The sequence below is a fragment of the Tinamus guttatus genome, unplaced genomic scaffold, assembly GCF_059628265.1.
Source record: "Tinamus guttatus ecotype Peru unplaced genomic scaffold, ASM5962826v1 Tinamus_guttatus_pri_ptg000592l, whole genome shotgun sequence".
Taxonomy (NCBI): Eukaryota; Metazoa; Chordata; class Aves; order Tinamiformes; family Tinamidae; genus Tinamus; species Tinamus guttatus.
Window position 1 is genome coordinate 729,738 of NW_028289126.1, and position 24,025 is coordinate 753,762.

Consider the following 24,025-nt stretch of genomic DNA (forward strand, 5'->3'; position numbering starts at 1 on the left):
TCTGCCAGGAGGACCTGCGCTGTCCTCTCACGGATTGCCTTGCAGGGCTGGAGAAGTTGATTTAATGGCATTTTGCAACAAGGTTTCCATAGATACCAGTCTCTCGGGGGAGCGCTTGGAGAATGGTATTTGAGCACCGGGTGAATCGAGATGGTGGCGCACGCCGCTGTGTGCGGGTGCCCCGCAGCTCGCCTCGCCCCGAGACCCCCTCACAGGGAGTCTCCGAAGGACTGGCGGACATGGAGCGGGACCCGTGTGGGCACGAGAGTGGCAGATTGATCTAGCAAAAGGATCCAAGGCCTTCGGGGGGATAATTCCGAGCTTTTAAAGATCATTGCCTACATGTAACCTGTTCCCTCCTCTCTGCGGAGAACCAGCAGCAACTTGTGGGATTTCAGAGCTCTCCAGCTGGGATTGCAGACACTACCCTTTTCCTTTTTCTCAATACACTTTGCAGTAAGGCATTTCAATAATGGCAAACTCCTCATTGCTATTGAGACCTAAGTCAAGGCACCCAGTATTAAATACTGTATTTTGGCACTGGTGCAGCTTTGCTTTGGTCCTTGCCCTGCCCATTTCAGCCGTGGGTGTGGGCTCTGGCACGAGAGGGCCGTTACGGACAGAGCGGTTGGGAGGACAGAGGCGGGAGAAGGGAAGCTCGGTCAGGCCGAGTTAACGTGCCCTTTATCAGAGGCGTTTGGGCACGTCTGCCCAGTTAAAAATTAACCTTAGATGAACTATAGCGGCCTTACACCCTGCTGAGAAAGCAGGGGCTGACTGCAGAGGGTGGTAACGGGGTGACGGGGCTGAGCAAGGAGCCCCCGCGCGGCGCCCGCCGCAAAACCCGCTCCCCAAAAGCGGCGGCAGCCGTGGCACGAGCCCGTCGCCGCGCGCTGGCGCCCGTTATTGTCCTTCATTTGTCACAGCAGCGGATGGGAAATCATTCAATTAAAAGGAGTGCCGTGGAATACACAAAATCGCAATATGAGTTTAGGAGAATGAGGGCAGCACGTCAAAGGCATGCCAAAGCCCAGCTTTATGAAATGATTTTCCTTTTTTTTTTTTTCTTTTCTCATTTCCACTGATTTCCTAGGTGAAATTAGGTGACTATCTGGCTAGCATAATGATGATAAGGCTGGGAACCATACATGCTCAAATGACATACGTATATTTTTAATAAAGGATGAGGGAGGCTTGAGGGAGTGCATTAAATTGAGTAATAATTTATTATTTAGAGACCTCTACCCATTTACGCATTTTTTCTGGGAGAATTGGCTCTCCCTCGGAAGCAGCGTGGGGAGAAGAGGGCCGGGGCCCCGCTACCCGTCCGGGCCCGGAGCGCTCCCGGAGTCGGAGCCGGAGCCGTGCGGGAGGCGGGGAGCTGGCAGGGCCTCGCGCGTCCTATAGGAATGCACTGCAATTATTTCCAATCACAATTAACCTGATTAGAATAATGGACAGGAAGTGTCCCTCTGTAGCTAATGCAGTTTGGCATCAGCTGACTGAAATCCTCTGATAATTTCTGCACAGATGGCTGGGCTGAAAGCAGCACTTTTTTAATTATTATTTCCATGGTCTCTCGGTAGGCCAAAACCTCAACACCAACAACAGACCTCCCCATTAAGGCGGACGGCGCCAACGTCAACATCACAGCTGCCATTTATGACGAGATCCAACAGGAGATGAAAAGGGCCAAGGTATCTCAAGCTCTGTTTGCCAAAGTGGCGGCCAATAAAAGTCAGGTGAGTGGTAGAGGGGATTTCGTGGTTGCGGGGTTTTCTTGTTTTTTTTTTTTTCTCTGTTTTGTTTTTAAAGCAAACTCTGGGTCTAGATTTAGACCCATCTCATCCTCCCACCAATAAAAATACATCTGTTCCTACAACAATAATAATCTTCATCTCTGGGGAACCTGTCGTGTTTTTGGCTTTTGCCTCCTTAAATGGTTTCCTTTTCCGATTTAAATGGGATGGGGGTAGGAGCGTTTTGTGGCCAGGTTTTTCCCGCTTTTGTACAGGTGTTTTCTCACGCGCTTGGCTTACAGCATGCACCTCTCGCAGCGGGATGGGAAGCTTCCCAAACGATGGCAAGTAAAGAAATGGTTTTCCTAAGTGAGCGACCAAGGAAGGCAGTGGGAAGCTGCATCCGAGGCAGCTTGAGGAAGACGTTTCCTTTTTTTTTTTTTTTTTTTACACATTGCTGTCTACAGTAAGGCTGTGTAAATAATTCACACCGGGCTCAATCAGTTAAAAAAAAAGGAGAAAAAAAAAAAAGAAAGCATTGAGCGTCACAGTGAGCTCTCTTGGATTAGTTATCACCTTTGGTGTAAAAAATACATGTGGGCAAACCTAAGCCAGAGAACCCATTAATTTAAAAATTTCATCCAGCTCTTTAAAAAAAGATAACTTAGCAGAAGGTATTTTGGGGAAAGGACCGACAGAATTTTTTGTCGGAAGGGCGGCAGACGGCGTGGGGAGGGGTTGTTGGCTCCGTGTGGAAGGAGCCGCGTGTGGTGCTGGGTGAGCGCCGGGCAGGGCGCGAGGGGCTGCGGGCAGCGCGGAGGAGCTGGATGCGTGCGCGTTTGGATCCTCCTGTATGCAGGAGCACAGGGTTACTCCGGAGTCATGTCAATAGATTTAAAATAGGCATATAAGGAAAGTCGCGAAGGCCATTGGCGCACATGGGAGAGCCGTGTCCTCTCTCCAGGTATTCGTGCCCTGGCACGTGGAGGTCTCACTCGATTCTCCTTCCCCGTTTGATCAGTGTTTTTCTTTGCCTTCTGCTTTCTCTTGTCAGAGCACAGGGGCTACAGTCCACATCCCCTCTACCCCCCGACAAAATCCCAGGCGCGGTATGAAATACATAAAAGGAAAATACCACGGAACCCTCTTAAACTGTTAAAGGCATAAAAATCTCATGTACCACATGGCAAAATGTAATGAGAACTGGAGCTGTTAAACGAATAAAGCTGTTAAAAGCATAATGCCACTTGGCACAACTACTGTGCATTTAACGGTTTTCCACTGTGTAATAAATGACATATGTGGTAAACGTGCAGTAAATATAAAAACTGCACAATTGATTTTGCAAACGTGCCCCTTATTCTTTGCTCCACGCAGATATCAAAGTTCCACCCAGGACCCCGACTGGACAGCGTTTAATAAGGAGTGTTTAGCACAGACTGGCTGCCAGCCTCGCTGAGGTTTGCCCTAAAATTGCTGCAAGCTTCCTGTCATTATAGCCAGAGGCTTCTTGAAACAGAGCGGGACTGAACCGCCCCGCCGTCATTTGGGTGGCTCGCCAGCTTCGCTCGGGGCCAGCGGCGCAGCAGTGCACACCAGCCCCAGAGCAGAAACACGGCCCCTGGTCTTGCACGCAGCAAAAAAAAAGACAGAACGGGGCAGGTTTTGAAAGTTGGATGCAAAAAGTTAAGAGCAGGATCCACAAATGTTCTTGATTAAAGTGCATAAAGGTTTTGGTTCTCCAGCAGCAGCGACTGAAGCCGCGCTGCGGAGGCTGGTGTCGCTTTGTCCCGCAGGTCCGGCGCAGAGGCCGGCGCCACGAAGCCGCTGCCCAGCTGGGTGCCCGGGAGTGGCCCCAAAGGCTGCACGGCTGCGTGTCCGGGGCATGGAGCTTTCTGCCCGTGGCGGGCTCCCATGGCCTGGCTTGCTCAAAAACCAGCTGTGGGGCTTTCGCTGGGCTTCGTGCAGCCCAGCGCTGCCAGCCGTGGGCCCTTCCCGGGAGGATGCTGCTGAGTCAGCAGCCAAGCGACGAGGTGGGAGCGCTCTCCAAAACTCAGCCTGTGTTGGAGTTTGAAAGAAGGGGAAAGGAGCTAGCGCGAGGGTTTGCTTGGACTCCGCGCCAAGGTTCGATCACTTGCTCTTCTCTACAGGCCTGGCTTGCGTTGCGTTGGCTTCCTCTGTTATTCCCTCACCCCAGACTACTGAGAGGCTTCCAGTTTGCTAACAAGGCATGTGTTATGTTGGGCGCCGCTGTTCTGTCAACAGCAATCCACGGTGCTGTGAGATCTTTGCAGTTGCAGCAGCCAGTGAAGCTCCGACAGGACTGTTTCGACATTGTATACACAGGGCTGCGTGTCATGCACCCGAGAGAGCATCCAGAGCCAGCGGGGCTTTGTCTCCTGCTCCTCTTTCGTGCAGGACAAGTGGTACCCGCTGAGGGCGGTTATTGCAAATGGCATCATCTACTGGTGGAGTTAACGGACCACTAATTCACCGAGTAGCCATCTATATTCTTAAGGCAAGGGATGTTCTCAGCTCAGCAGCTAAAAGATAGGGGAACTGTTTGAAACCCAGATAGAGATTGCAGAGCTCCCAAGTCAGGATCAGCGCAAGGAACAGGGCCTCATGGCGAGACCTCTAGAAGAGAATCAACCTTTATATGAGTCGTTAATTTTAGACATTGGCTTATTCTTGGGGCAACATCTCATCTTAACAGGATGGGGCAGCGTGTTGGAGGTGAGCATGTGCCGCTGGGCGTCTGTCCCAGGCCAAGGCGAATGGGTGGCTTTGACCTCCAGCACAGTCAGTTTGGTGGAAACGAAAAAATGAGCCCTTTAAACGGAAACTCTTCCTGCAGGGACTGGAGTTTGTTCCAGTTACACCACAGTAAAGCAAGAGACGCCCCCCGAGCAACATTCGAGAAAACATTAAGCTGCAGCGCGCTGTTTCTGGTTCACATCTTTGCCCTGTTTAAAAATAAGCAAATACACACTAACTTGTCCAGGGTGGTAGCACAAAACCCTTCAGGTGATGAGGTTAGAGAAACCCTGGCCTATGGGTGGGAATCACTGGAGCCTTGTAGCGATTCCTCGCCTTTGCTGCGACTTGTCCTTCCCACACTGAGGGCAGCCGTGTCACTGGGATCCCTTGGGACGCAGCCGGTCCCGGAGGCTCAGCGCAGCAGGGATTGCTGCTTCGCGACGAGTGTTTGGCCGAGTCGGAGGGGACGGCAGCCGCTCGCTGCCACCCCGTGTCCCCTCCAGCCCAGTGCTGCAGGTGTGAACTCAGCATGCTGGAAGCGCCTGCGGCGCCAGGATCTTTGCTCTAAGGGCAAGAGGTGTGAGCAAACGCCTGGGCTTCCCTGAATCGGAGGTCTGTCGGGACCCCTGAACTTCATTCGTTCCTTGGATTCCTCCTTATTTCATAACGCCGCTGCAAAACTGCCCCTGATGGAAGTGCCCTAAAGTGCATTTTTGCCTTAAGTTTTTGGAGGTGGAAAAATACTGAGCGTTTCAGAAAATTCAGGCTCTGGAATGATTAACCTTGAACCGAAACAAACGGCGCGGGGCCGGCCTCCGCCCCCGGCCCTCATCGCGGATTCACCGAAGCCATGACAGAGCTCTCCATTACAGATAGTCTTTTATCCATTTCAGCTTTCTTGATTAGGTTATCTTGAATCATTAGGGGGTTTATTTATTTTAATAGACACTTATTGGATTCATGGGAAGAGGGTTTGGCGACTAAGGAACAAGAGCTGAATATTAGCGGGCTCATTTCGCGCTGCAGAGTCCCGAGCGGCAGGGAAAGTTTGTCCAGAGGACGCCGGGGGCCCCGCGGGGCGGCCGCGCTCTCCCCGTTCCCCCAGGCTTGCTGGGCTCCCGTCGATCCGCGCTGCCTTTTTTTTTTTTTTTTTCTTCTTCCCTTTTGTCACATATGTTGGCATTTTCTGCACCGATGATGTGGGTGAGGAAATGGCCTTTTACATTTATTTTTGAGATTTATTCCTGAATCACTCGTGCTAAAAACTCTTCGTTTGCCTACTCATACTTTTGCTAGGGATCCTAGGAAATGTCAGCACAGAAAACTTAACTAATATCATTATTATTACTAATTTCGGCATGAATGCAGGGAAGCACGAGGTTAGTTTGACTATGGTTTTACCGACGCTGGAAGCGTCTCACTGTGCGGTGCAAGTAGAGAGGTCGGCGTGACCGCGTTTCCGCGGGCATCCGGCTACCTCTTCCTGTGGCAGCTCTCGGTAGAGACACTGCTGAGAGCATGAGGGCCAGTCTGCAGGCCTAGCCTAAGCCCTCCCCAGACACTTTCTTACCACTTAATCCAAAATAGGGTCCTGAGCTGACAGCAGGCAGAGCTCCATCTGCAGGCAGCCGTTTCGGGGGGTTGGGATATTGCGCTTAACCTTCTCCTAGCACTGGAAAATGGGACCTTCGTGTGGTCTAATACCTCGGGCTGCCTCCCCTGCTCTAGGGTAGGTCTTGCAAGAGCAAAAGGCTCAAGCTGCTCCAAGAGCCCTGACCCCCCATCCCGCAGCCCTTTCGCCCTCGGCATGCCCGGGGCGCTCGCTCCCGCGCAGTGACGCACGGTGTCCTTAGCAGCGTGCAAGCACGTTGGGAACGGCTGGCTTCCTGCAGGTTTTGGTTGTTGTTTGCTTAGCTATGTGGAAACGTATTTGATTAGGAGGCAGAGAGAGAGGTTAAAAATAGGACATTAATATGATATTATTTGTTTTATCAAATGAAATGCTTAGAAAATGTTTATCTTGTCTCATGAGAACAACAAAAATAGAGGCCAGCACTTCTCTGCAGTTCTCCTTAATGAGCTAAAACGGGCTGCCTGCTTGAACCTTGTACCAGTTTTGGGGTGAAACGAAGGAAATTCAGAGCAGAATTCCTTGTAACCACAAGCACTGGGTGTGCCTGACTGGAGAGCCCAAAGCATCCTTTAATTGTGCTGTTTTTCCTCTCCTTGTTTTTAATGGAAGACATTCCCACTGACAGCAGTAGAGGCCAGCAGGACGAGCCCCGTTCTGCCACCCGCGGTGACACTGCGTGCCCCAAACGCTCCCATGGTCGGGGGCAGCCGCCAGGGCCGTGCGCGCTCGGGAGCGAGGCCAGCGGTGCGGCAGGACGGGGAGCGCGAGGTGGCGCGGATCCGCCGGGCACGTGTTCCCAGCGCGGCCCCGCAGGTTGGGTTTGCCTGCAGCGAGGCCTGCGCAGATGCTGCGGGTGAGTGAGGGCCGAGGTGGTGGGACAGCACCTCCTCCTGCGCTAGTGAGTCTGGTTACATGTGAAAATTCACTGGGAATTGCTGTAGCTCCCAGAATTTCTTTATTTTAGCATTTCTTAAACGAAATAATTCTCCTGGAAAGCTCTATGTAATATACACAGAACCAAAGAGATAAATTTCAAAAAATTGCAACCAAAAAAACCCAAGTTGAGATTTTTAACAGAAAAAGGAGATTTGTGTATTAATAATTCATGAGTTCTCATTGAACATGCACGAAGAAACGGTGCTATTCAATAGAGAATACTGTCATCTGTCACTGTTTTATTTGACATTTACACTTTTTTTTTTTTTTGCCTGGTACTGCAGAACTTTCTTGGATGGCGTGCTGAGCTTATTTAAATAAATAAGTACAAAAATCCACTGCAGATTTTTCATCTGTACGCAGGGAGGGCGATCACTTGCGATCCTAGGGGACGTGCGGGTGGGCAGCGGCGCTGCGTTCGCTCATGTATTGCCCAAAGCCGTCCCCTCAAAAGCAGCCCTGCGGATGTATAGATACGCTCCTGAACGGACAGGTCAGAGAACAAATTATTGAAAAAATAAAGGGGAGGGAAGGGGAAAGAGCAGCCAAAGGACAGAAGTGATGCTGATGAGGGTACCCGTGCACACGGCAGCCACGTATGTGCACGCGTGGGGGCGAGGGAATGGTGACTGTTGTGAAGAAAGCTGCCACAAACACGCTGCCGCTGCTGATGCGAAAATCCATATTTATAAACGGCGCCCGGGGAGACCCAGTCGCACGAAGCGCGAGTGAGAACAGGGCGTTTAGCGCGGTGACGATCCTGAGGTAGGCACACCTCGCAATTTCTTCCTAATATTAGGCTCATGAAAATCTTTCTGCTCCGTGGGTTAGTTATTATTTATAAAAATCACAGAACCAGCTGATACATTCATAAGCTAATTATTGTAGCAGCTGGGTACACATGGTGCAATATGTCGGAGGCTGTGAAGTATCACAGATTTCTTGGGGCCTGCTGTGGAGGGGGTGTGCTGTTGAAGGCTCGGTCCCTTAATCGGATCAGCCAAGCAAATACTTAGTGGGGAAACTGGATTAATATCTCTCTAAATACCACGGCTGTGCTTCACCTTCAGAACCAGGCTCCTTTAAACGTGCCATTAGCTCGTCTCCCTAGGGAAATCGAGGAGTTCTCAGGTGTCCTCAGGACCACGGGGCCTTTGCCTGGTGCCTGCCTGCGCCAGGAATTAATTCGGTTTGCTCGTGTCTGCACACATGGCTGCGCTGCCGTCTAATCGTCTCCCTAATAGCGCCGAGGTCAGGACCTCGCACGCTGCCAGGCAAATTGAGCGCCGTCCTGCTCCAAGACGAATGGCGGGGCGCGTGCGGCCGTGGCCGTAATGAGGCCTGTAGCGCTGCGCTAAGTGCCCCTAATGAGCGCTGATTAGAAGGGGGCAGATCCGTCAGGATGCAGCCGGCAGCTCCGTGTTTCTGAGGGGGCTCCGGAGCCCAGCGCCGGCCACGGACGTGGCCTTGGGCTTCATGTCCTGGCTCTGGGCTGGAGGCAATGGACATACCTGCCCGAAATGCTTGGAAAAGTTTGCATGGAGACTTGGATCAGTGGAAGGCAGGCAGAAGCAGGAGCTGATTTTTTTTTCCACAGATAGTTTATTTTCCATTTCAAAAGTTATTTCCTTTGTATGAAGAAAACCCTGAGAAAACACTGTGGGGCCAGGAGATATTTTCTCTAAAAGAGCTGAAGTTTGGGGGTGTTATTTCTGGGGAGAAGGAAAGAAAAGAGGCGAACCGAGGGCAAGGGATGTGGTCAAACCAAATGAAAACTCAGACTTATCACCAGCTGAGGGATTACCCAAATACCCACCAAAATATCAAAAATAGAATATAGACTTTTTTTTTATTTTCCCTAAGTAAACGATGAGGTATCTTGCTTTCCTCCTCGTCCCCTCCTCCCCAGCCCTCCTAGTTTATTGCCAGAGAAGACCAGGTCTGCGCAAATGTGGCCTCTCCCTTGTAAAAACAAGGCAGTGTTGTGTTACAGATTAGTTTATAAATCCCCAGCGGCTTCACAGTTCAGTGCCTACAGCTGCTGCAGCTGGGCCCGCGTTTGTGTCTCCTGGCGGGGCCGCCGGCGCGGGTGGCAGGAGCAGGTTATTAACATGTAGGCCGCGAGGAAGCGGCGGCACAAAGCGAGCAGCTGCCGGTGCGGCCTCGCCTCGCGCGCCGCGGATAATCCAATCTGGACCTTTTTTCTCCCTTTTCGGGGAGGGGGGTGAAGGCAGAAGCCTCACTGGAGACTGAGGCAAACGGCGGCTTGTGATGTTATAGGCAGGGCTGCCAGCGCAGGGTGGAAGTTGTCGGTGGCTTACAAGTTGTTACACACAAAACGCAATCCCTGCCAGCCCCAAACCCACGCGGGCCTACGGTGGACCTGTCTGTTCGCTAGGTGCAGTCACTCTTCAGAAAAATGCATTTTTTTAGGCTACTCTGTGCACTATACATTTGTAACATCAATCAAGCCATCTTTTAGGTACTGTAAGGTGCCTGTCAAAATGGTGTCAGAATGCTGAGTTGTAGCTTGAGAATGATGGGTTAGAAAGCTACGAGGTAAAATATTTTGACAGGAGCCAGCGGGGCGCGTTGACAGCATCCTCGGTATTATCTTCTCATGTTCTGTCATTTGCTTTGCGTCTCCTCACGCCCAGGCGGGAGCAGGGAAGCGCCGGCGCCGAGCGGCCTGGGCCGCCTGCCCTCCCGCACCGCGTCATTCCTCACACCGTGAGCTCCTGCCATTTGGCTCTCCGTCACCTCCCTGTTGGTAGCATTTTCCCCTCCCCAAAGCACCAGCGCTTCCTTCTGCGGGGCTCTGAGCTCCATGCCCTATGGAGAGGTCCTGGGGGACTGAATAAAGGTGTAACTTTCTGATGGTGTTTCATCTACCTTATAAAGCAATATAGCAGGAATAGAGTCAGCTGTTATTACAAACTGTTCTTGGTTTAAAATTATCTCCCCCTAATATCTGTCTTCCTTGATCCACAGTCACTCTGCAGGACCCTGTTTGCTTCTTTCCTGTTAAATACTGGAGAATTTAAGATTGCACCTTCCCTGCTAAGTGACCATTTGGCCGTTTAGCGCTGTCGAGTTTTAGTGGGGTTCAAAATGAGGGTAGCAGCAGCAGATCAGAGGGGTGCACTCGATCATGTTTTCTTCAAAACATTTTCAGCAGTGGCTGAATTTCTGGTCCTGGGCCTGCAAGCCCTAAGCATGAGTTTTTTAGCGCGCGTCAGGAATCACATCTCCCTTTTTTTTGGTCAAATGAAGAAATAAGGGGGCTCTAAAATGGGAAAGAGGAAGATGCACCTTCATTTCCACCCTGTTTTTGTACAGAAAAAAAGAGTGGTTATAGCTGAGCCTCTTATACAAGGTATGAGTAGCACAGCAGGCAAGATGCTTCCTGGTTCAGCTGGTGGGTTCTGTTTCTCCAGCTTGCAGAAAATATAAATAGCACCATGGTGTTGCTGAGACAAAAGGGCAGCTGAGGATAGGAGGGGTTTCTGTGCGAGATCAGACCAACAAAACTTGCAGCACGGAGCTTTGCTCAAGTGTAGCTGACCTTACACGCAGAGGTGGCTCCTCAGCGCTCCGTGGATTAACTTGCTGATGCTCCCATTGCAGGGCTGGCTGTGCGAGCTGCTCCGCTGGAAAGAAAACCCAAGCCCGGAAAACCGCACCCTTTGGGAGAACCTCTGCACCATTCGCCGCTTCCTGAACCTGCCCCAGCACGAGAGGGACGTGATCTATGAGGAGGAGTCCCGGCATCACCACAGCGAGCGTATGCAGCATGTCGTCCAGCTGACTCCTGAGCCCGTGCAGGTCAGAGCGCTCGCTCCCCTCTCAGTGAGTCTTTGTGCGGGAACAGCTCTCAGAGGCAGAAAAAAGCAACTGGTTCCAGCTTCCCTCTGATTTACAGGTCAAGACACACCGATTTTAATCTCTCTCGAGGGCTGCCTGTGCAAGCCAGTACTGTCAGTGCTGAGCTCGCTGTGTGTGTGGGCAGCACGGGTGTGAGCGCGTGCGTGTCTGTGTGGCTGCCTCCAAAGAGGGGGTGAAAGAATCTAGACAACAGAAGGGTGAGCAGCAGTGACCAGCAGAGCAGGAGTGCAAGGTGGGTCACTGCTTCCTTTTCACAGGATCTAAGGGCTCCTGCTACTCATTGCCAAACATTGGCTAGCAGGCTGCTATAACCCATCATTCTTCTTCTTTTAGAAGGAAATGTAGGTGATTCAGGAAAGGTAGGAGTGTAGGAAGAGTAGGTAGCCTACGCAGGGATTTTGAAGAGTGAAACATGAAAAAACATTGTTGGGGTATTTGCTGAAGCTTGGCATTCAGCTGAAGTGACTGTGGTGAGTACTCTGTAGGGAACGAGCCTTCATTTCACAGCCTCCTCAAATAGTGTTTTGCTCCTCTGTAAAACTTTCGTGACAAGGACAAATTTTTGTTTTGTGCACCTTGGTTTTATCCTTGTCTCAGATCTTAATGAGAATTAAATAGATACAAATGAGAATGGGAAATAAATAGACACAAATATGCATGGGGAAAACAAAGAGAAGATACTGCAAGACTTTTCATCTTCGTAATTGCAGATTTAGTCAAAAGAGAAGATTGGTCTTATTTGCATCCCCAATATCTAGTTATACTTGTCACAAAATGAAGCAAATACTGGTGGTCAAAAGAGGTTCAAAACTTGTCTGTAGAGAGAGCTGGAGTGTGAAACTTAGCAGTCCCTTCTTCACTCTTTTTTTTTTTTTTTTTTTTGGTCAGTCCATAATTTAAAACAGAGTTTCCTGGTTCTGTGGTGGGAAGAAAGATCATGAAGTGTTAATTATATTTTGGTCTCAGCTCGAAAAACTAGAGTGGCTGTTGGCATGAAGACCCTACATTAGGCATTTTGTTGTAAAAGCTGCCCAGAGGAACAGCACCGTACTAATGCAAAGGTCTGTGAGCTGGTGAAAGCCATGGTGAGGTCAGTGTGACCAGCAAAGAGTGGAAGGAAGGAGTAGGCCAGTAGTGGAGGGAACAAGCCAAAGCAGCAGATAGTTGGACTGCCCCTGGGCACGATGCGGTGGCTGCAGGTCCTGTAAAAGACTTTTTGTTGGTTTTTCTTTTGTGTTTTTGCTTTTGCTTCATTTAAGCAAACGCTATTTAGTTAGCAAGCGTTCTTTGGCGGTACTTGGCGAGGATGGGGCAGAGGTAGGGAAGTCTTACGGAAGAATGCAAAGTTGGCATTTCGTGCCCAAAGGCCGCTGGGGAAGCAGGGCATTAAGAAATGATGGTGACTGGACCTTGGAAGGCTTGCAGAAAAGGAAGGCTGAGAAATGGCAACAACAAGAACATAGGGAGGATGGTTTTTGGCGGTGCTTTAACCTCAGGAGAGCTTGAGGAGCAGAGACTGAAAGTTTGAGAGGGCGGATGTGCTACTCAAGCTAAAAAGCAGAGGCGACGCCTTCCACAGCTGAATGTCCTGTTGGATTGTCCCAGGTTCCTTGTGCCGTTTGCTTGATTCCATTGCGTAACCGATCTCCACTGGGTTTGTCCATGCTGTGTTCCTCTCTGATCACCTGGTAGTTCCTCGTGCTGTTGCTGCTCTCCCCGTTGCTGTCTGATCAGAGCTTGCCCTGCCTCGTGCACGGCTCTGCGCTCTTCCTCTCACTTCGCCCGTAGTCCCTGTCTCAGTTCTTGTTCTGCTGCTGCTAGTATTCCTGACAGTGATCTAGACAGCTTTTTCCAAAGGAGAGTTCTTTCTCTTTTCTGTTAGTTCTGCTCCTCCTGGAACATCTTTGTTTCACTGGATTTAGTTATTGCCTGATTTGGTCTCATTTGTCTCTCTGCTGCTGACTTCCTCCTTGCGTTCCCTCCTTGGTATTCTCCTGGAAAAAAAAAAAACTCTATTCCCTGGGTTTGGGTTCTCAAAGCCACAAAACAGAAGTGCTCTAAATAGTTATAATTGCATGTTTGGGCTTCTGTGCCCCCTAAAGTTTGTGACGTCCTGGAGGCAAGGAGCTACAGAAGGGTGAAGGACCAGGCTGGTGTGTGGGAAGACCACCAGGCTTGTGTGGGTTTAAATGCATTAACCCAGTTCTATTGCCCACACCTAGTAGAAAAATCCTCTAAGGGACAATTGGAAGGAAATGTTCCCCTGAGCGCTGGTTGGTGACCTTGATGATTAGCCTACTTTCCAAAGTCATCTGCACATCACTTTCTGCGTAGCGCAGGTTGTCTCTTCTGAGTGACACGTTACACTCCATTGCGATGTGATGCATTTGTATTTGTCAGCAAGTTACAAAGCCATGGATTCATTATTTATTACAGTCAAAATATGAAAAATGAAGAAAAATAAATGGAAGCAGCTGGCAACCACATACAGAAAAACTCTGGAGGCCGTGGTGTGCATTTGGTACAGTAGGCTGTGCTCTGAGGGTGCTGCGCTTTAGAGCTGTGCTTGCCCACCCCAGAAGCCCAGCAGGTTTCGGAGCGACACGATACCAGTGTGAGCCCTGTCAGGCCCCGCGTCCCCCTGCTCCCCGCTGTCGGCGATACCTGCACCAAGCAGTCCGTGTAATACGCGGTCGCTGGGACTAGGAGTGTTTTAAGCTGCAAGGTTTCTTTTCTGGCTTTGCTGCGAGGGTCACCATTAGGTAATTAGCCATGAAGAATCAATGACAGCAGCGAGAGGCCTAGAACTGAGGCCCCGCACTTGCGGTCACTGGAGATTTTGTGACACTGTACATAAGGGTAGAGGTCTCGGGCCCCGGCTGCTGGCCAAAATCCAGGCTGAGTAATTACATTCTGCCTATCTGAAATTCCCCCTGTAGTGTCAAGTGGGAAAGCAGGTCTCACCTCTCCGCAGCGCCGTGGCAGACGCAGGGTGTCTGCTGCGGAGCCTGCCTGCACTGCAGCCGCGCGGGAAGCATCCGAGAGCTGCCGTCACCAACCTACTTCTCTTGGCAGCCTTTGCTGGGGAAAAGTGCACTGTAAATCAAGCCCTTACCTCTGCAGCCTTGATGTCAAGATGATGGTCCTTTGAAGAAGATGCAAGTAGCAGTGTTGTAAATAACTCCATGTGCAGTGTGGAAACACTGATATGGGCAGGAGTCCCTCTTACCTCAGGTTGCTCCCTCTGCTGCCCCCTTCTTTCTCCCTGCCCCGATAAATCCAGCACGGGGAGGGTAAGCGGCGCCTCGTGTTTGAGATGTGGCGGGCGGCTCGAGCAGCAGCCAGGCTGTGGCACGCACTGCAGCCCTCCCCCAGGGCCCCTTCCTGGGCGCGGAGGGATTTGTCGGGATGGATTTGTGCCGTCGGCGTGGTGCGGAGCGCGCCGCCGGCACCGGAGTCACCCCGGCTGGCTGCGGTTCCTGGCTCTCGTGGCAAGGGGTGGGCAACACGGCATGCTGTAGCACTGGAGATGAGCTTAAGAGTCGGGATCTTAATGCCTAGAGGGATTATTGGTCTTCTTGTGGCTGGTCCTTGCCCTCTGCTCTACCTTGCTGTTTAATTTCAGCTTTGGCGCTTTATAAAGAAACATTTTCTTGTCTTCCATTAAATTTTCCCTGTCAGCCATATATTAAGCCATTTAATTAAATATTTTCCTCTTTCCGAAATGAAAAAATGTCTCTAATGGAAGCTCAGCGCACAAGGAATTCTTCCCCGCACCCTTGATTTATTTGTTATTGTGCCGAGGAGCCATAAAACGCGCGTCCCGCGGAGCTCCGTGCCGCGGCTCTGCTCGCTGGCAGCGCGGGCTCTGGCCATATGGGCGGGCGGGAGCGGCTGCCGCCCCACGAGCGCCACGGCTCCTGCCGCTCTGGGACGGGGTGCCTGCCCTCCCTGCGTCCCCCGGCAGGCGCTCCCCTCGCCGCCCCGGGGCTCGCTGGCAGTTGGGATGTGCTGCGATGCCGTGAAGCTGATTTCTGTCCCTTCTCCTGCTATTGCTCTGCGGTACCCAAGGTGACCACTCCAGAGAGCCCTGTCTTGCACTTTGATGTACTGCTAATTCCTTGTTAATTGCTAGGGCAGAGAAACCTGGCTCAGCTGGGAGAAAGATGAATCAAGTGGTTGTCTCTGGAGCGCTAGTGGGGGATGAGGCAGCTCCCTAGAGCAGTGGGACGGCAGCGCAGCGACGTGCCTGCTCCTAGGGGAGCAAGGAGACCCCGTGGTTCAGTTGCTTCATGAGCTGCCAGGTGGATCTGCTGCAGCTGGTAGGTCCACACTGATTTAAGAGCAATCAAACGTTGACAGTAAAGGAACAGGTTTTTGCATGCTTTCTAATACACTTACTTATGCCACTTTTATAAAAGGACAACCCTCCACCCATTCCTTTTTTCCCAGAAGCTTTGATTTAGACAAATCTGGCAATTTATAATAATTGAGATCATAAATCAGAGAGGAACATTAGTAAATAAAAGAAGGCATAGCAGAAAGCTGTAGAAAAGCTCTGTTGTATTGTGTCTTCACTGCAAACATTGTGGTCTCTCTTTAAATACGCAGAAAATAACATACCACAGAAGTAAATGAAATACTAATTTTGTCATTTTGTGGGGGAGGGAAGGGGACAAATGCTTTAGAAATGACAATGAAATATAAAACAGTAGAACATGGAGCCCTAGTAAAAATGGGTCAAGGCAAGTGGCAGTGGCCATCCAATGAATCCAGCCCCAATTTCATATTCTCTTTCTAGAAGTAATGAAGAAGAGAATGAGCACCACAGTAACGTTTCATAATGAAATATCTGATTCTAAGCAATATCTTAGAGTTCATGGGTCATGCAGCATGTAGCATGCTGACAGGGAACCCAGAGTGAGGCTTAAAATTTCTTTTCTCAAAAAACAATTATAGTAATTAATAATCCTGGGGCATTCGTAAATGGAGAATGAAGCCAAGCTGCATTATTCTATAGGTGACCATAGTGTGCTGAATGATCTCTGAGGTGATGCCCGGTGGGTCCCCCTGCGTCTGTGCAGGGCTCAGAGGGGTTTGTGCCGCGGGTTTGTTCGGCCGCGCTCAGGACACCCCGCGCGCGCAGGGGAACAGGCTGCGCACGAGGGCCTGTTTCCTCGTAGGCGCGGAGCCGCCGGGGCAGGCGCGTGGAACGCCGCGCGCGCTGCGAGGGGACCATCCGCTGTTCCCCTGCCTGCGCCTCCATCAACCCAGCCCTGCGAACCTGGGGGCAGCCTAGGCCAGTGTCTCCTTTCTGTCTAAAACACACAAAAATTGCTGTGGAGCGCCTCGAGCTAGCTCACCCGGACCCCTGGCTGATGGGCGGCAGCGAAGGTGAAAGGGGACTCTGCCGTAGGCAGCATTTGCTGCAAACGCCACGTGCTCCGTGCCAGGACCTCGCCAGGAGGTACCTCCTGCCCAGCAGGAGTAGGGCAGGCACGGAAGCCCTCCCCTGAGGCTCCGACCGAGGCGGCTGACGGCGTTCCCGGGGGCTGGCAGCTCCTGGAATTGCAGCGGAAAGCGGCCGAGCCGCCGGCCGCAGCCGAGCCTGCCTGCTGCCCTCCTCAGCTGTTCCGGCCAGCCCGGCGGTCCGGAGCGCGTTCCTGTTAGCGCCAAGCCCGCGACTCCCCTTAGCCCGACAGCAGGGACCGCGCTGCAGTTCAAGCCAAGCTGCGCCCGTCCTGCCGTCGATTCTGGTTTATTGGTATTCCAGCCAACTGCAGAAATGGGAGCTGGCGCCAAGCGCATGGTTTTGCTTTTTAGGAGGTGGCAACGTTTAACCGCGTCCTCGGGGAGCCGCGAGCCTCGCGGCCGGCCCGTGGTCCGGCGCTGCCGTGCGGGAGTTGCCGCCTGCCCGGAGGGCAGCGAGGCCGTCGGGAGCCTGGCCCTCTCCTAAATGCTACAAATGACCAGGGCAAGATTGCTAAATAAAAGCTCCTTAGTTTCACATAATACATGAAACTGGCAAGTCTAGAAGGCTGAAAAGCTACTGGACAAGCCTCTGTGCTAGTTACATGTGAATTCCTTTTCCTATTAAGAACATTTCTCTTTCTCATTTCATTTTAAAGTTCCCTAAGTAGTCTGAGTTCTGTCACACTCGTACATAAATGATAGTATGATTTGTTAGAGCCGTGTGAGCCCCGCAGTAAATGTTGATAGGTTATGATAGCCTGAGATTTCAGTAAGTAAAGGTAGAATAAAGTAAGAATAAAGGTAGTGTCCCGGACCAGAGCAGCTGGCCTTTCTGTGCAGACTGGCAGTTAAAATTGCTGCTGGGGGAAGGAAACCCTCTTGTGTCGTGCCGTGGGCGCGCTCTGTGCTGTTCATGCCCCGGATCTCTGCGGGAGAGACCTGCTCCCGACGGTGTGCTCGGCCCCAGGACAGTCTTTTCAGCAGTTCGTTCGGAGGGACTTCTTTAAAATTGAGTTTTCATGTTTCTTTTTTTGCATGGTTGCAAATATCTCAAGTCTATAACATGTGCAAAGACTGCTCTTCTCAGGGCTAATACGCTGTGTGTGCTCTCGGTCTGACTTTTATAGGAGCTACAGATTGAAACGGGAAGTGTTTCTGTGTGTCTGCATTATTCTCACACATCAAGTATCCAGAAGTACAGTAGCACATATTTTTTCTCACAGTCATCCAGCTTACAGTGTTTCAAAGAATATTCCAAAATATCTTGGCACAGACCAAGCGAAGCTGTTTGCAAGATCCCTAGCTGTGGAACAACAAAGGCTACGCTCCGAACAAACATCACACATGACTTTAATAAAAGACTTAAACAAAAATCAGACAATGAATTTAGAAAACTGAGCACCACCATTTATGATGTTGCTCTCACTGCGAAAGAAGTAAATGTCCAACTTGTGCTTCCCTTCTGGTATCTTTTCCCCCACTTGTACTCACTTCCTTATCTTTGGAATTAGAAGATAAAAATTGTGAGTGTTTAAATACAGATGAAGGCATTTTAGAACCACTGCTCGGCAATTTGGGAGTAATTGGGGGGTTCATTTTGGAGTGGCGGTGCCTGAGTGTTCAGCAGACAGGCGTGCGAGCGTGCGCACGCAAGGCACCTCCAGTGAAGTGTTCACAGGTTTGAAACATCAAAGGTCATTAGAAACCTCTTTTGATTACATATGGCAAAAAGGATGTGGTAAATCACACTGGATGCTCTAGACCCAGCCATCCCATTAAGCTCTGGTCAAAGAAACATTCCTTGGTTTCTAGTTTGGACTGAATTTAGTTTTATGCTCTTTGTACTGTCATAATACAAAATAACGTTGACACCCTTGGATTTCCTAGTTGTTCTTTCTCAAATTTATGGGGTCTCTGCATTATTCTGTTATGGTTTTGTAATGAGGCCATGCCCATTTGATGTGTTGCACTCAAACCCAGGGCACGTGGGCAGGCAGGATTAAAAAGTCCTCCCTTCCTTCCTGCCACAAGCACTGTCACAGGGGTGTCGAGGAAGGAGAGCATGTTCTGCAAAAAGGATTGACCCAACTGATAGTTGTTACGGGTTTTTATGAGAACTGTGTGGCTAAATCTCTTGGTTCGTTTTGGAAAATTCTGGTCTTTTGATGCTTCCTAACTTCCTTGAGAAACGCTTGGCAACCCTCGATTTCTTTTTGTTTTTTATTTATTTGCAATTCAGTAGTTTTTTAGATTTGAAATATGCAGAATATCGCAGCAGTCCATTGGGCTGCCTTGGATACAGCGGGTGTCTCCAGCCAAGGGTGAGAACTGCTTGTTCTTTCCATGCCAGGATAACAGCCGCGGATCTGCCCCGTTGTGTCAGAAAGAAACGGGTGAACTAAGATGTTAAGGCTCAACAGGCCCCATAAAAAGATCTGTCTAGACAGCACTTCACCAGTTAAGTGCTAAGTTATTATTATTATTTATTATTTATTTCCTCTCCTATTTTTCTTTTATTCAACAAGCAGGAAATATCTTGGTTCCTTCATTTTAGAAGTGAAAGAAATGGATTCCCCAGAGCATTTGAAATTTTAATAGTCCATAATAAATAAAATCATATCTAATAACATAACTGCTTTCAATTGGCAACGTGATCTCCTAGATGCATTGCAATGGCAGAAACATAAATAGTTGCAGCCTCTGAAAGCCTACTTCCTATTTGCTAAATATACTTGGCTTGCTTTAAATTCCTTTGTGTGCAGTCATTAATACAATCCTCTTTGACAGCATTTAATTAAAGTGCTTTTCTCTATTAAATTCATTAAAACTTTTTTTTTTTTAATACAACTGTTTCCCAGACACTGACTGTTAGGGACCTGTAGGCCTCGCTTTAAATAACTTCTCTCTCCTTGCTGTAAATTGTTAATTAAATTTAACTTAGACTGTTTAAAGATGGCTTGGAAAAGCAAGCCAGATTTCAGGATATGGTCTCAATCATGTCAGATTTTTTTTTAGCCCAATTTTTCCATATAGTTATGGGTGGTGTGTGATATTGTTTATGAATGTCGCAGTACATTTAAACTGGAACCAAGCAAAGAAAATCTCCGGGGCGCTTTGCAAATTCGCATGGTTTCAGCACGGTGCCTCGCTGGGTCGCGTGGGGCAGCAAGGAGGGAGGAGCTGGTTGTTATTAATAGGTTATTGACAGCTTAATGTCTTGGCACCTACGCAGCCTATAAGGTCTGATGAAGGGGCGGCCGTGGAGGTGGGAGCAGTCGATAGCCTTTTCCATCAGAGTCTTTCAGTTAATTGCCGGGTGACCTCAGAGGTCTCCTGGGAGAGCCACTGTCCTTCCTGGGACGCTCATGCGTGTTTCACATTCGAGCCGAGGGTGCCCTCCCCACATGGGGCTCGTGCCGGGCCCCCCGGTGCTGCCGTTGGAGCCTCGGCTCCCCCGGAGCATCCCGGCAGGACAGGGCACAGCAGGGCAGCGCAGCGGCTCTCCCGCTGCTCTGTGTCCTCCCGTGCGCCATTCCCTAATTTCTGTGCTTAGCTCCTCTAATTTTTTGGGGGTGCGTGTCCTGTTGTGATTGAGATAAGCTACAAGGGCAGGCGGGCAGGAATCGCAAGGACAGAGCCTGGCTAATCGCAGACCAACTGCTCGTTCCTGCGTGGAGATCTCTGCTAGCAAGTCCGCCGTGTTGAGGGTTTCTTCCTTTCCCCCGACTGCTGCCGGCGCCTTTTCCCCGCGCGAGCTCGCGGAGGCTGCGCTGCAGCAGCGACCCTGCCTGGAGCAGCCTGCGGATCTCCCGGGCTCGTGCCCGTTCGAGAGGGGAGAGGAGAGGTTCAGAGGTGGAGGCTTCTTTCCTGGAACGCTACAGCTGCCGGGAGAGGCTTCGACTCCTTCCTTTTGGGGTGCACAGAACAAAATTATGGTGAGATGTAACAGATCTGTGGGAGAAATCCCAGGGTAGGCTTGTCCCCCTCGGGCAATCAGCGCGAACACATGCGCTTAACTCCAAGATGTTTCTGGCCAGGATATATTCTAAGGCACTCTCTGCTTTTATCAGCCTTACTGACCAAGCTGGTTATCAGTATTACATAGGCCAAAGGACTCCCACATGGGATAAAAATCGCAAGCTTTATTAGATTTTGAGAAAGGAAAGATTCACATCCCATTCCTTTTATAAACTACTGCATTTCATTCTTTCAGATCTCCCGTCAGTGCAGTCCCTTGTAAGTGTGACCATGAAGTAGGTAGATACGTGGCTGTAACTGCCGTATCTTGGAGGGTACAGCTTAGTGCTGGGAAAGTGCTTGCATTGAGAGCAAGGGGTTGCTGACATTTCTGAAATTATTGAAAGAAAAAAATATGTTGGCGCTTTTAGATTTATTACTTGAAGCTTAAATTAAAAAAAAAAAAAAGAAAAAAAGTGACAATTCGGAGGAACATAATGCTTTAGAAGAAAACAAAATGGAAGAATTTGTAGGGCAAAAGTTGGCCTGAATAAATACAACCAGCATACACTGTTTCATGAAAAATGTTTAAACCACCACTTGAACTTTGTCAGCGTATTTCCCCCCGCCCTCACAAGCAAACGGCTTGGCAAAGTAGACTTTATTTAGGGAATACTCTGGTATCAGTCTACATTTTTGACAGAAAACAAGATTTTGCCTGAGAAGTGCCGCACAGCTCTAACCGTAAGCCAAGAACTCGGTGCTCTGCTCAGCTGGAGCAGAGGGGAGTCCCGGGGAGCAAGGCCAGAGCTGCCTGCTCGGCCCCCGAGACGAGCCCCCCTGGGTGGGAAATCAGGAGACAGAGGTTTTCCGAGCTGATTCCCCAAGGCCTCGTGTCCTCAGTGCCCTCATCTATGGGGCAGACTGGGCTTTGGTCATTCCATTTTTATTTACCCAGTTCCAGGCAAAGGGTATAATAAAGCACATGATGCCAGTTGTGTGTGTGGTAAGGCTGGGTATTTTGCCTTTTGCCATGGTAGTTGATTATAATGCACTTTTTAAGGCTCACTTTCTAAAAAAAGGAATATTTATACTTTTATGTGTTTGATTCACACAGTATAGTTTGTTCAAGTCCTGTTATTAAGTGCATTGGTGGTTACGTCTAGAAAGCAAAAAACGTGCTGAGTCGTGTTTTATCAGCACAAATCTGCTATTTTCGCTAACCATAACAGGCAGGTTCTTCTGACTCGTAACTGCCCCCATTGTAAAAATTAACAGTACAGTTGGGTATTCTTGGAACCCCAAATAACCAGCTGTGAGGACCGAAAACAGTTTGATGGGATAAATAATTACCCCCCCGACCCCCAGCCCAGAATGCCATGTCTAGGCCAAACAAACCCGTCCTGAAATAATTCAGAGCCCGCTCCTGCTCTGAGTAACTGGGAAACGACACGATTATGGTGGCGCCATTCGCACCGCCATAGTGAGGGGGTTAGAGCTTGACCTTGGGCATTGCTCTAGATCGGAACTCCCCGGCAAAGATCTTGCTCAGGCCGCAAGCAAACGCTCCTCTGATGTGCAGAGTGAAAAGGAGAACATGTGTAGTGCTAATTAAAAAAGAAAACATAGAGGATGCCTAAAGTATTTTGTCCGCGAAAAACACAAACCAGAGAAGCCTTTTGTTACTTCCCTAGTTCCTGTGGCCTCCTGCCAGCTCAGCGTTAGGAACAGCAGGGTTGGGATGGGGAGAAGGAGCGTCAGCCCCATGTCTCTGGCAGCGCCTCTGCACAGCCCCAGCCACACGGGCCGCGTCCGGGAGCTGTGGAGCAGGACTCGGCTCCATGCCCAGGGGCCCCGCGCCTCAAGGCCGTGTTTGGCAGAGGACGAGCGTTAGGCGGACAAGCTAGCCCTTTGCGGGGCCGTTGCCTTCGCCCGCGCGGGAGCCTTCCCTGCTGCCGCGGGCCGGGGCCATGAGGGGCTGGCCAGGCGCCGGCACCGAGGGGGCCGCGCGGAGCCAGCCGCGCAGGCCGGGCCCATCTGCGCACAGCAGAGCCATCGCACGGCCACACGGGCAGGAGCCCATGGCACGCAGTGCAGCGTGGCCGGCCATGGTGCGGCGCGCAGCAGCTGGCCTGGCCCGGCCCGGCCCGCGACACTCGATGCCGCAGGCCCACGGCGACCCCTCGATGCACTAGGCCTGCAGTGGCTCCTCAATGCCGCAGGCCCGTGGTGGCCCCTCGATGCACTAGGCCGCGGTGCCCCCTCGATGCCGCAGGCCTGCAGCGGCCCCTCAACGCACTACACCCGTGGTGGCCCCACCTGCCCGCCAGGAAGGGCAGCTGCCGTGCGCCGCTCTCGTCGCGCTCGCCCAGGGTCTGGCTGCAGCCGCCCGAGGTGGGAAACTCGGGGCTAACCCCCTAACGCTCACCAGCGTGAGCTCATTTGTGCAGCCCATAAAATCAGCTAGTTCTCAGGCGCTTGCACAGCAATGAAAGTTGCGCCTGTGCTTTTGTGGGAAGAGCCGCGCTGGTGCTGGGGAGAGAGCAGTTACCCCAGGAAACACCGGGACGCTGCTCGCCATTGTCAGGCGCTGGTGATTTATTTTTTTAACATTATGCAGACAAAATAGTGGCTATTGTGTAGGCACGTGCTGTCTATTAAGAGAGATCAGGAAAGGGAAATAAACCACGCATTACTGAAGAATAAGATCATGATTGTGGTCAAGTGATGGCAGGATTTTTTTTCCTCTTTGTCAAGCTGATTTGTAAACATCCTTCACACGACTGTGCAGAGAGCGCTCCCCGGCCGCCTGCGAGAGAGGGAGGTGGCAGGGATCACCGTGCACAGATGTTTTACGGTAACCTTAGCCCTGTCCGAGCATTATCTGGTCATCTCCCATTGTCGTCGTGCGCTACGTTGCACATGTGGCCTCTTAGCAGCGTGTTGTAATCAGGCCATATTTATATTTTATCACCAATGCTGATAGCTCTTAAAAATGCTTGGTGGTGTCTTTGCTGCTTGATGCACACTGAGCTCCTGTTAGCGTTAGCGGGGCCAGGGGGGAGCCTGTCTGCGTTCTCCTAATCCGCCACGCTTGTCGCTGCGGATGCCACGGCACATGCAGTGCCGCGCCGAAACTTCATTTCTGTTTCCTGAGCTTTATTTACTTTACGATTCATGGAATTATTGTCTTTTTCTTCTCCTTTTGGCTGGTTTTGACTTTTTTTCCCGGGAGGAGCATTGCAGGATCAAGGCGCTGGTTCAGAAACAGGCTGTTTGCTCCGGGTTTTCTGATCACTGTCCATTTCCTGCCCTTAGGCAACACGGCTGCCGTAAAGCAAAGGGAGGCGGGAGGAGAGTGTGCTCTAAAGATGTTGAAATGAATGTCTTTGAGCAGCTCGCATTCCAGCCTGGAAACTAAACTTGTTTTTGATTTTGGATTCCCTGTGGACCTCTTTCCTTTCTTTCCTCGTCCCTCTGGCTCTCCATTTTTGCCTGGTTCCTGAAGCGGCCCCTGGGCCAGCACTGGCGCTGGGCGCGTGTGTGCCCGGATGCCGTCCCCAGGGGGTGGCCCAGGCAGGGAGGACGAGCCCAGCTCTCTGGGGGCAGTTTTTATTGCCTGCGGGCTCTGGGCTGCCTGGCA

At 50.8% G+C, this 24,025-nt stretch overlaps 1 protein-coding gene across 1 annotated transcript in view; it reads left to right on the forward strand.

Annotated features, from left to right (window-relative positions):
• Positions 1–24,025, forward strand: part of SATB2 (SATB homeobox 2) — a 98,482-nt gene that overhangs the window by 68,940 nt on the left and 5,517 nt on the right. The window contains exons 9-10 of the mRNA XM_088534728.1: positions 1,587–1,742; positions 10,696–10,893. Of these exons, the coding sequence (XP_088390854.1) occupies positions 1,587–1,742; positions 10,696–10,893 (354 nt within the window). The remainder of the gene's footprint in view (positions 1–1,586; positions 1,743–10,695; positions 10,894–24,025) is intronic.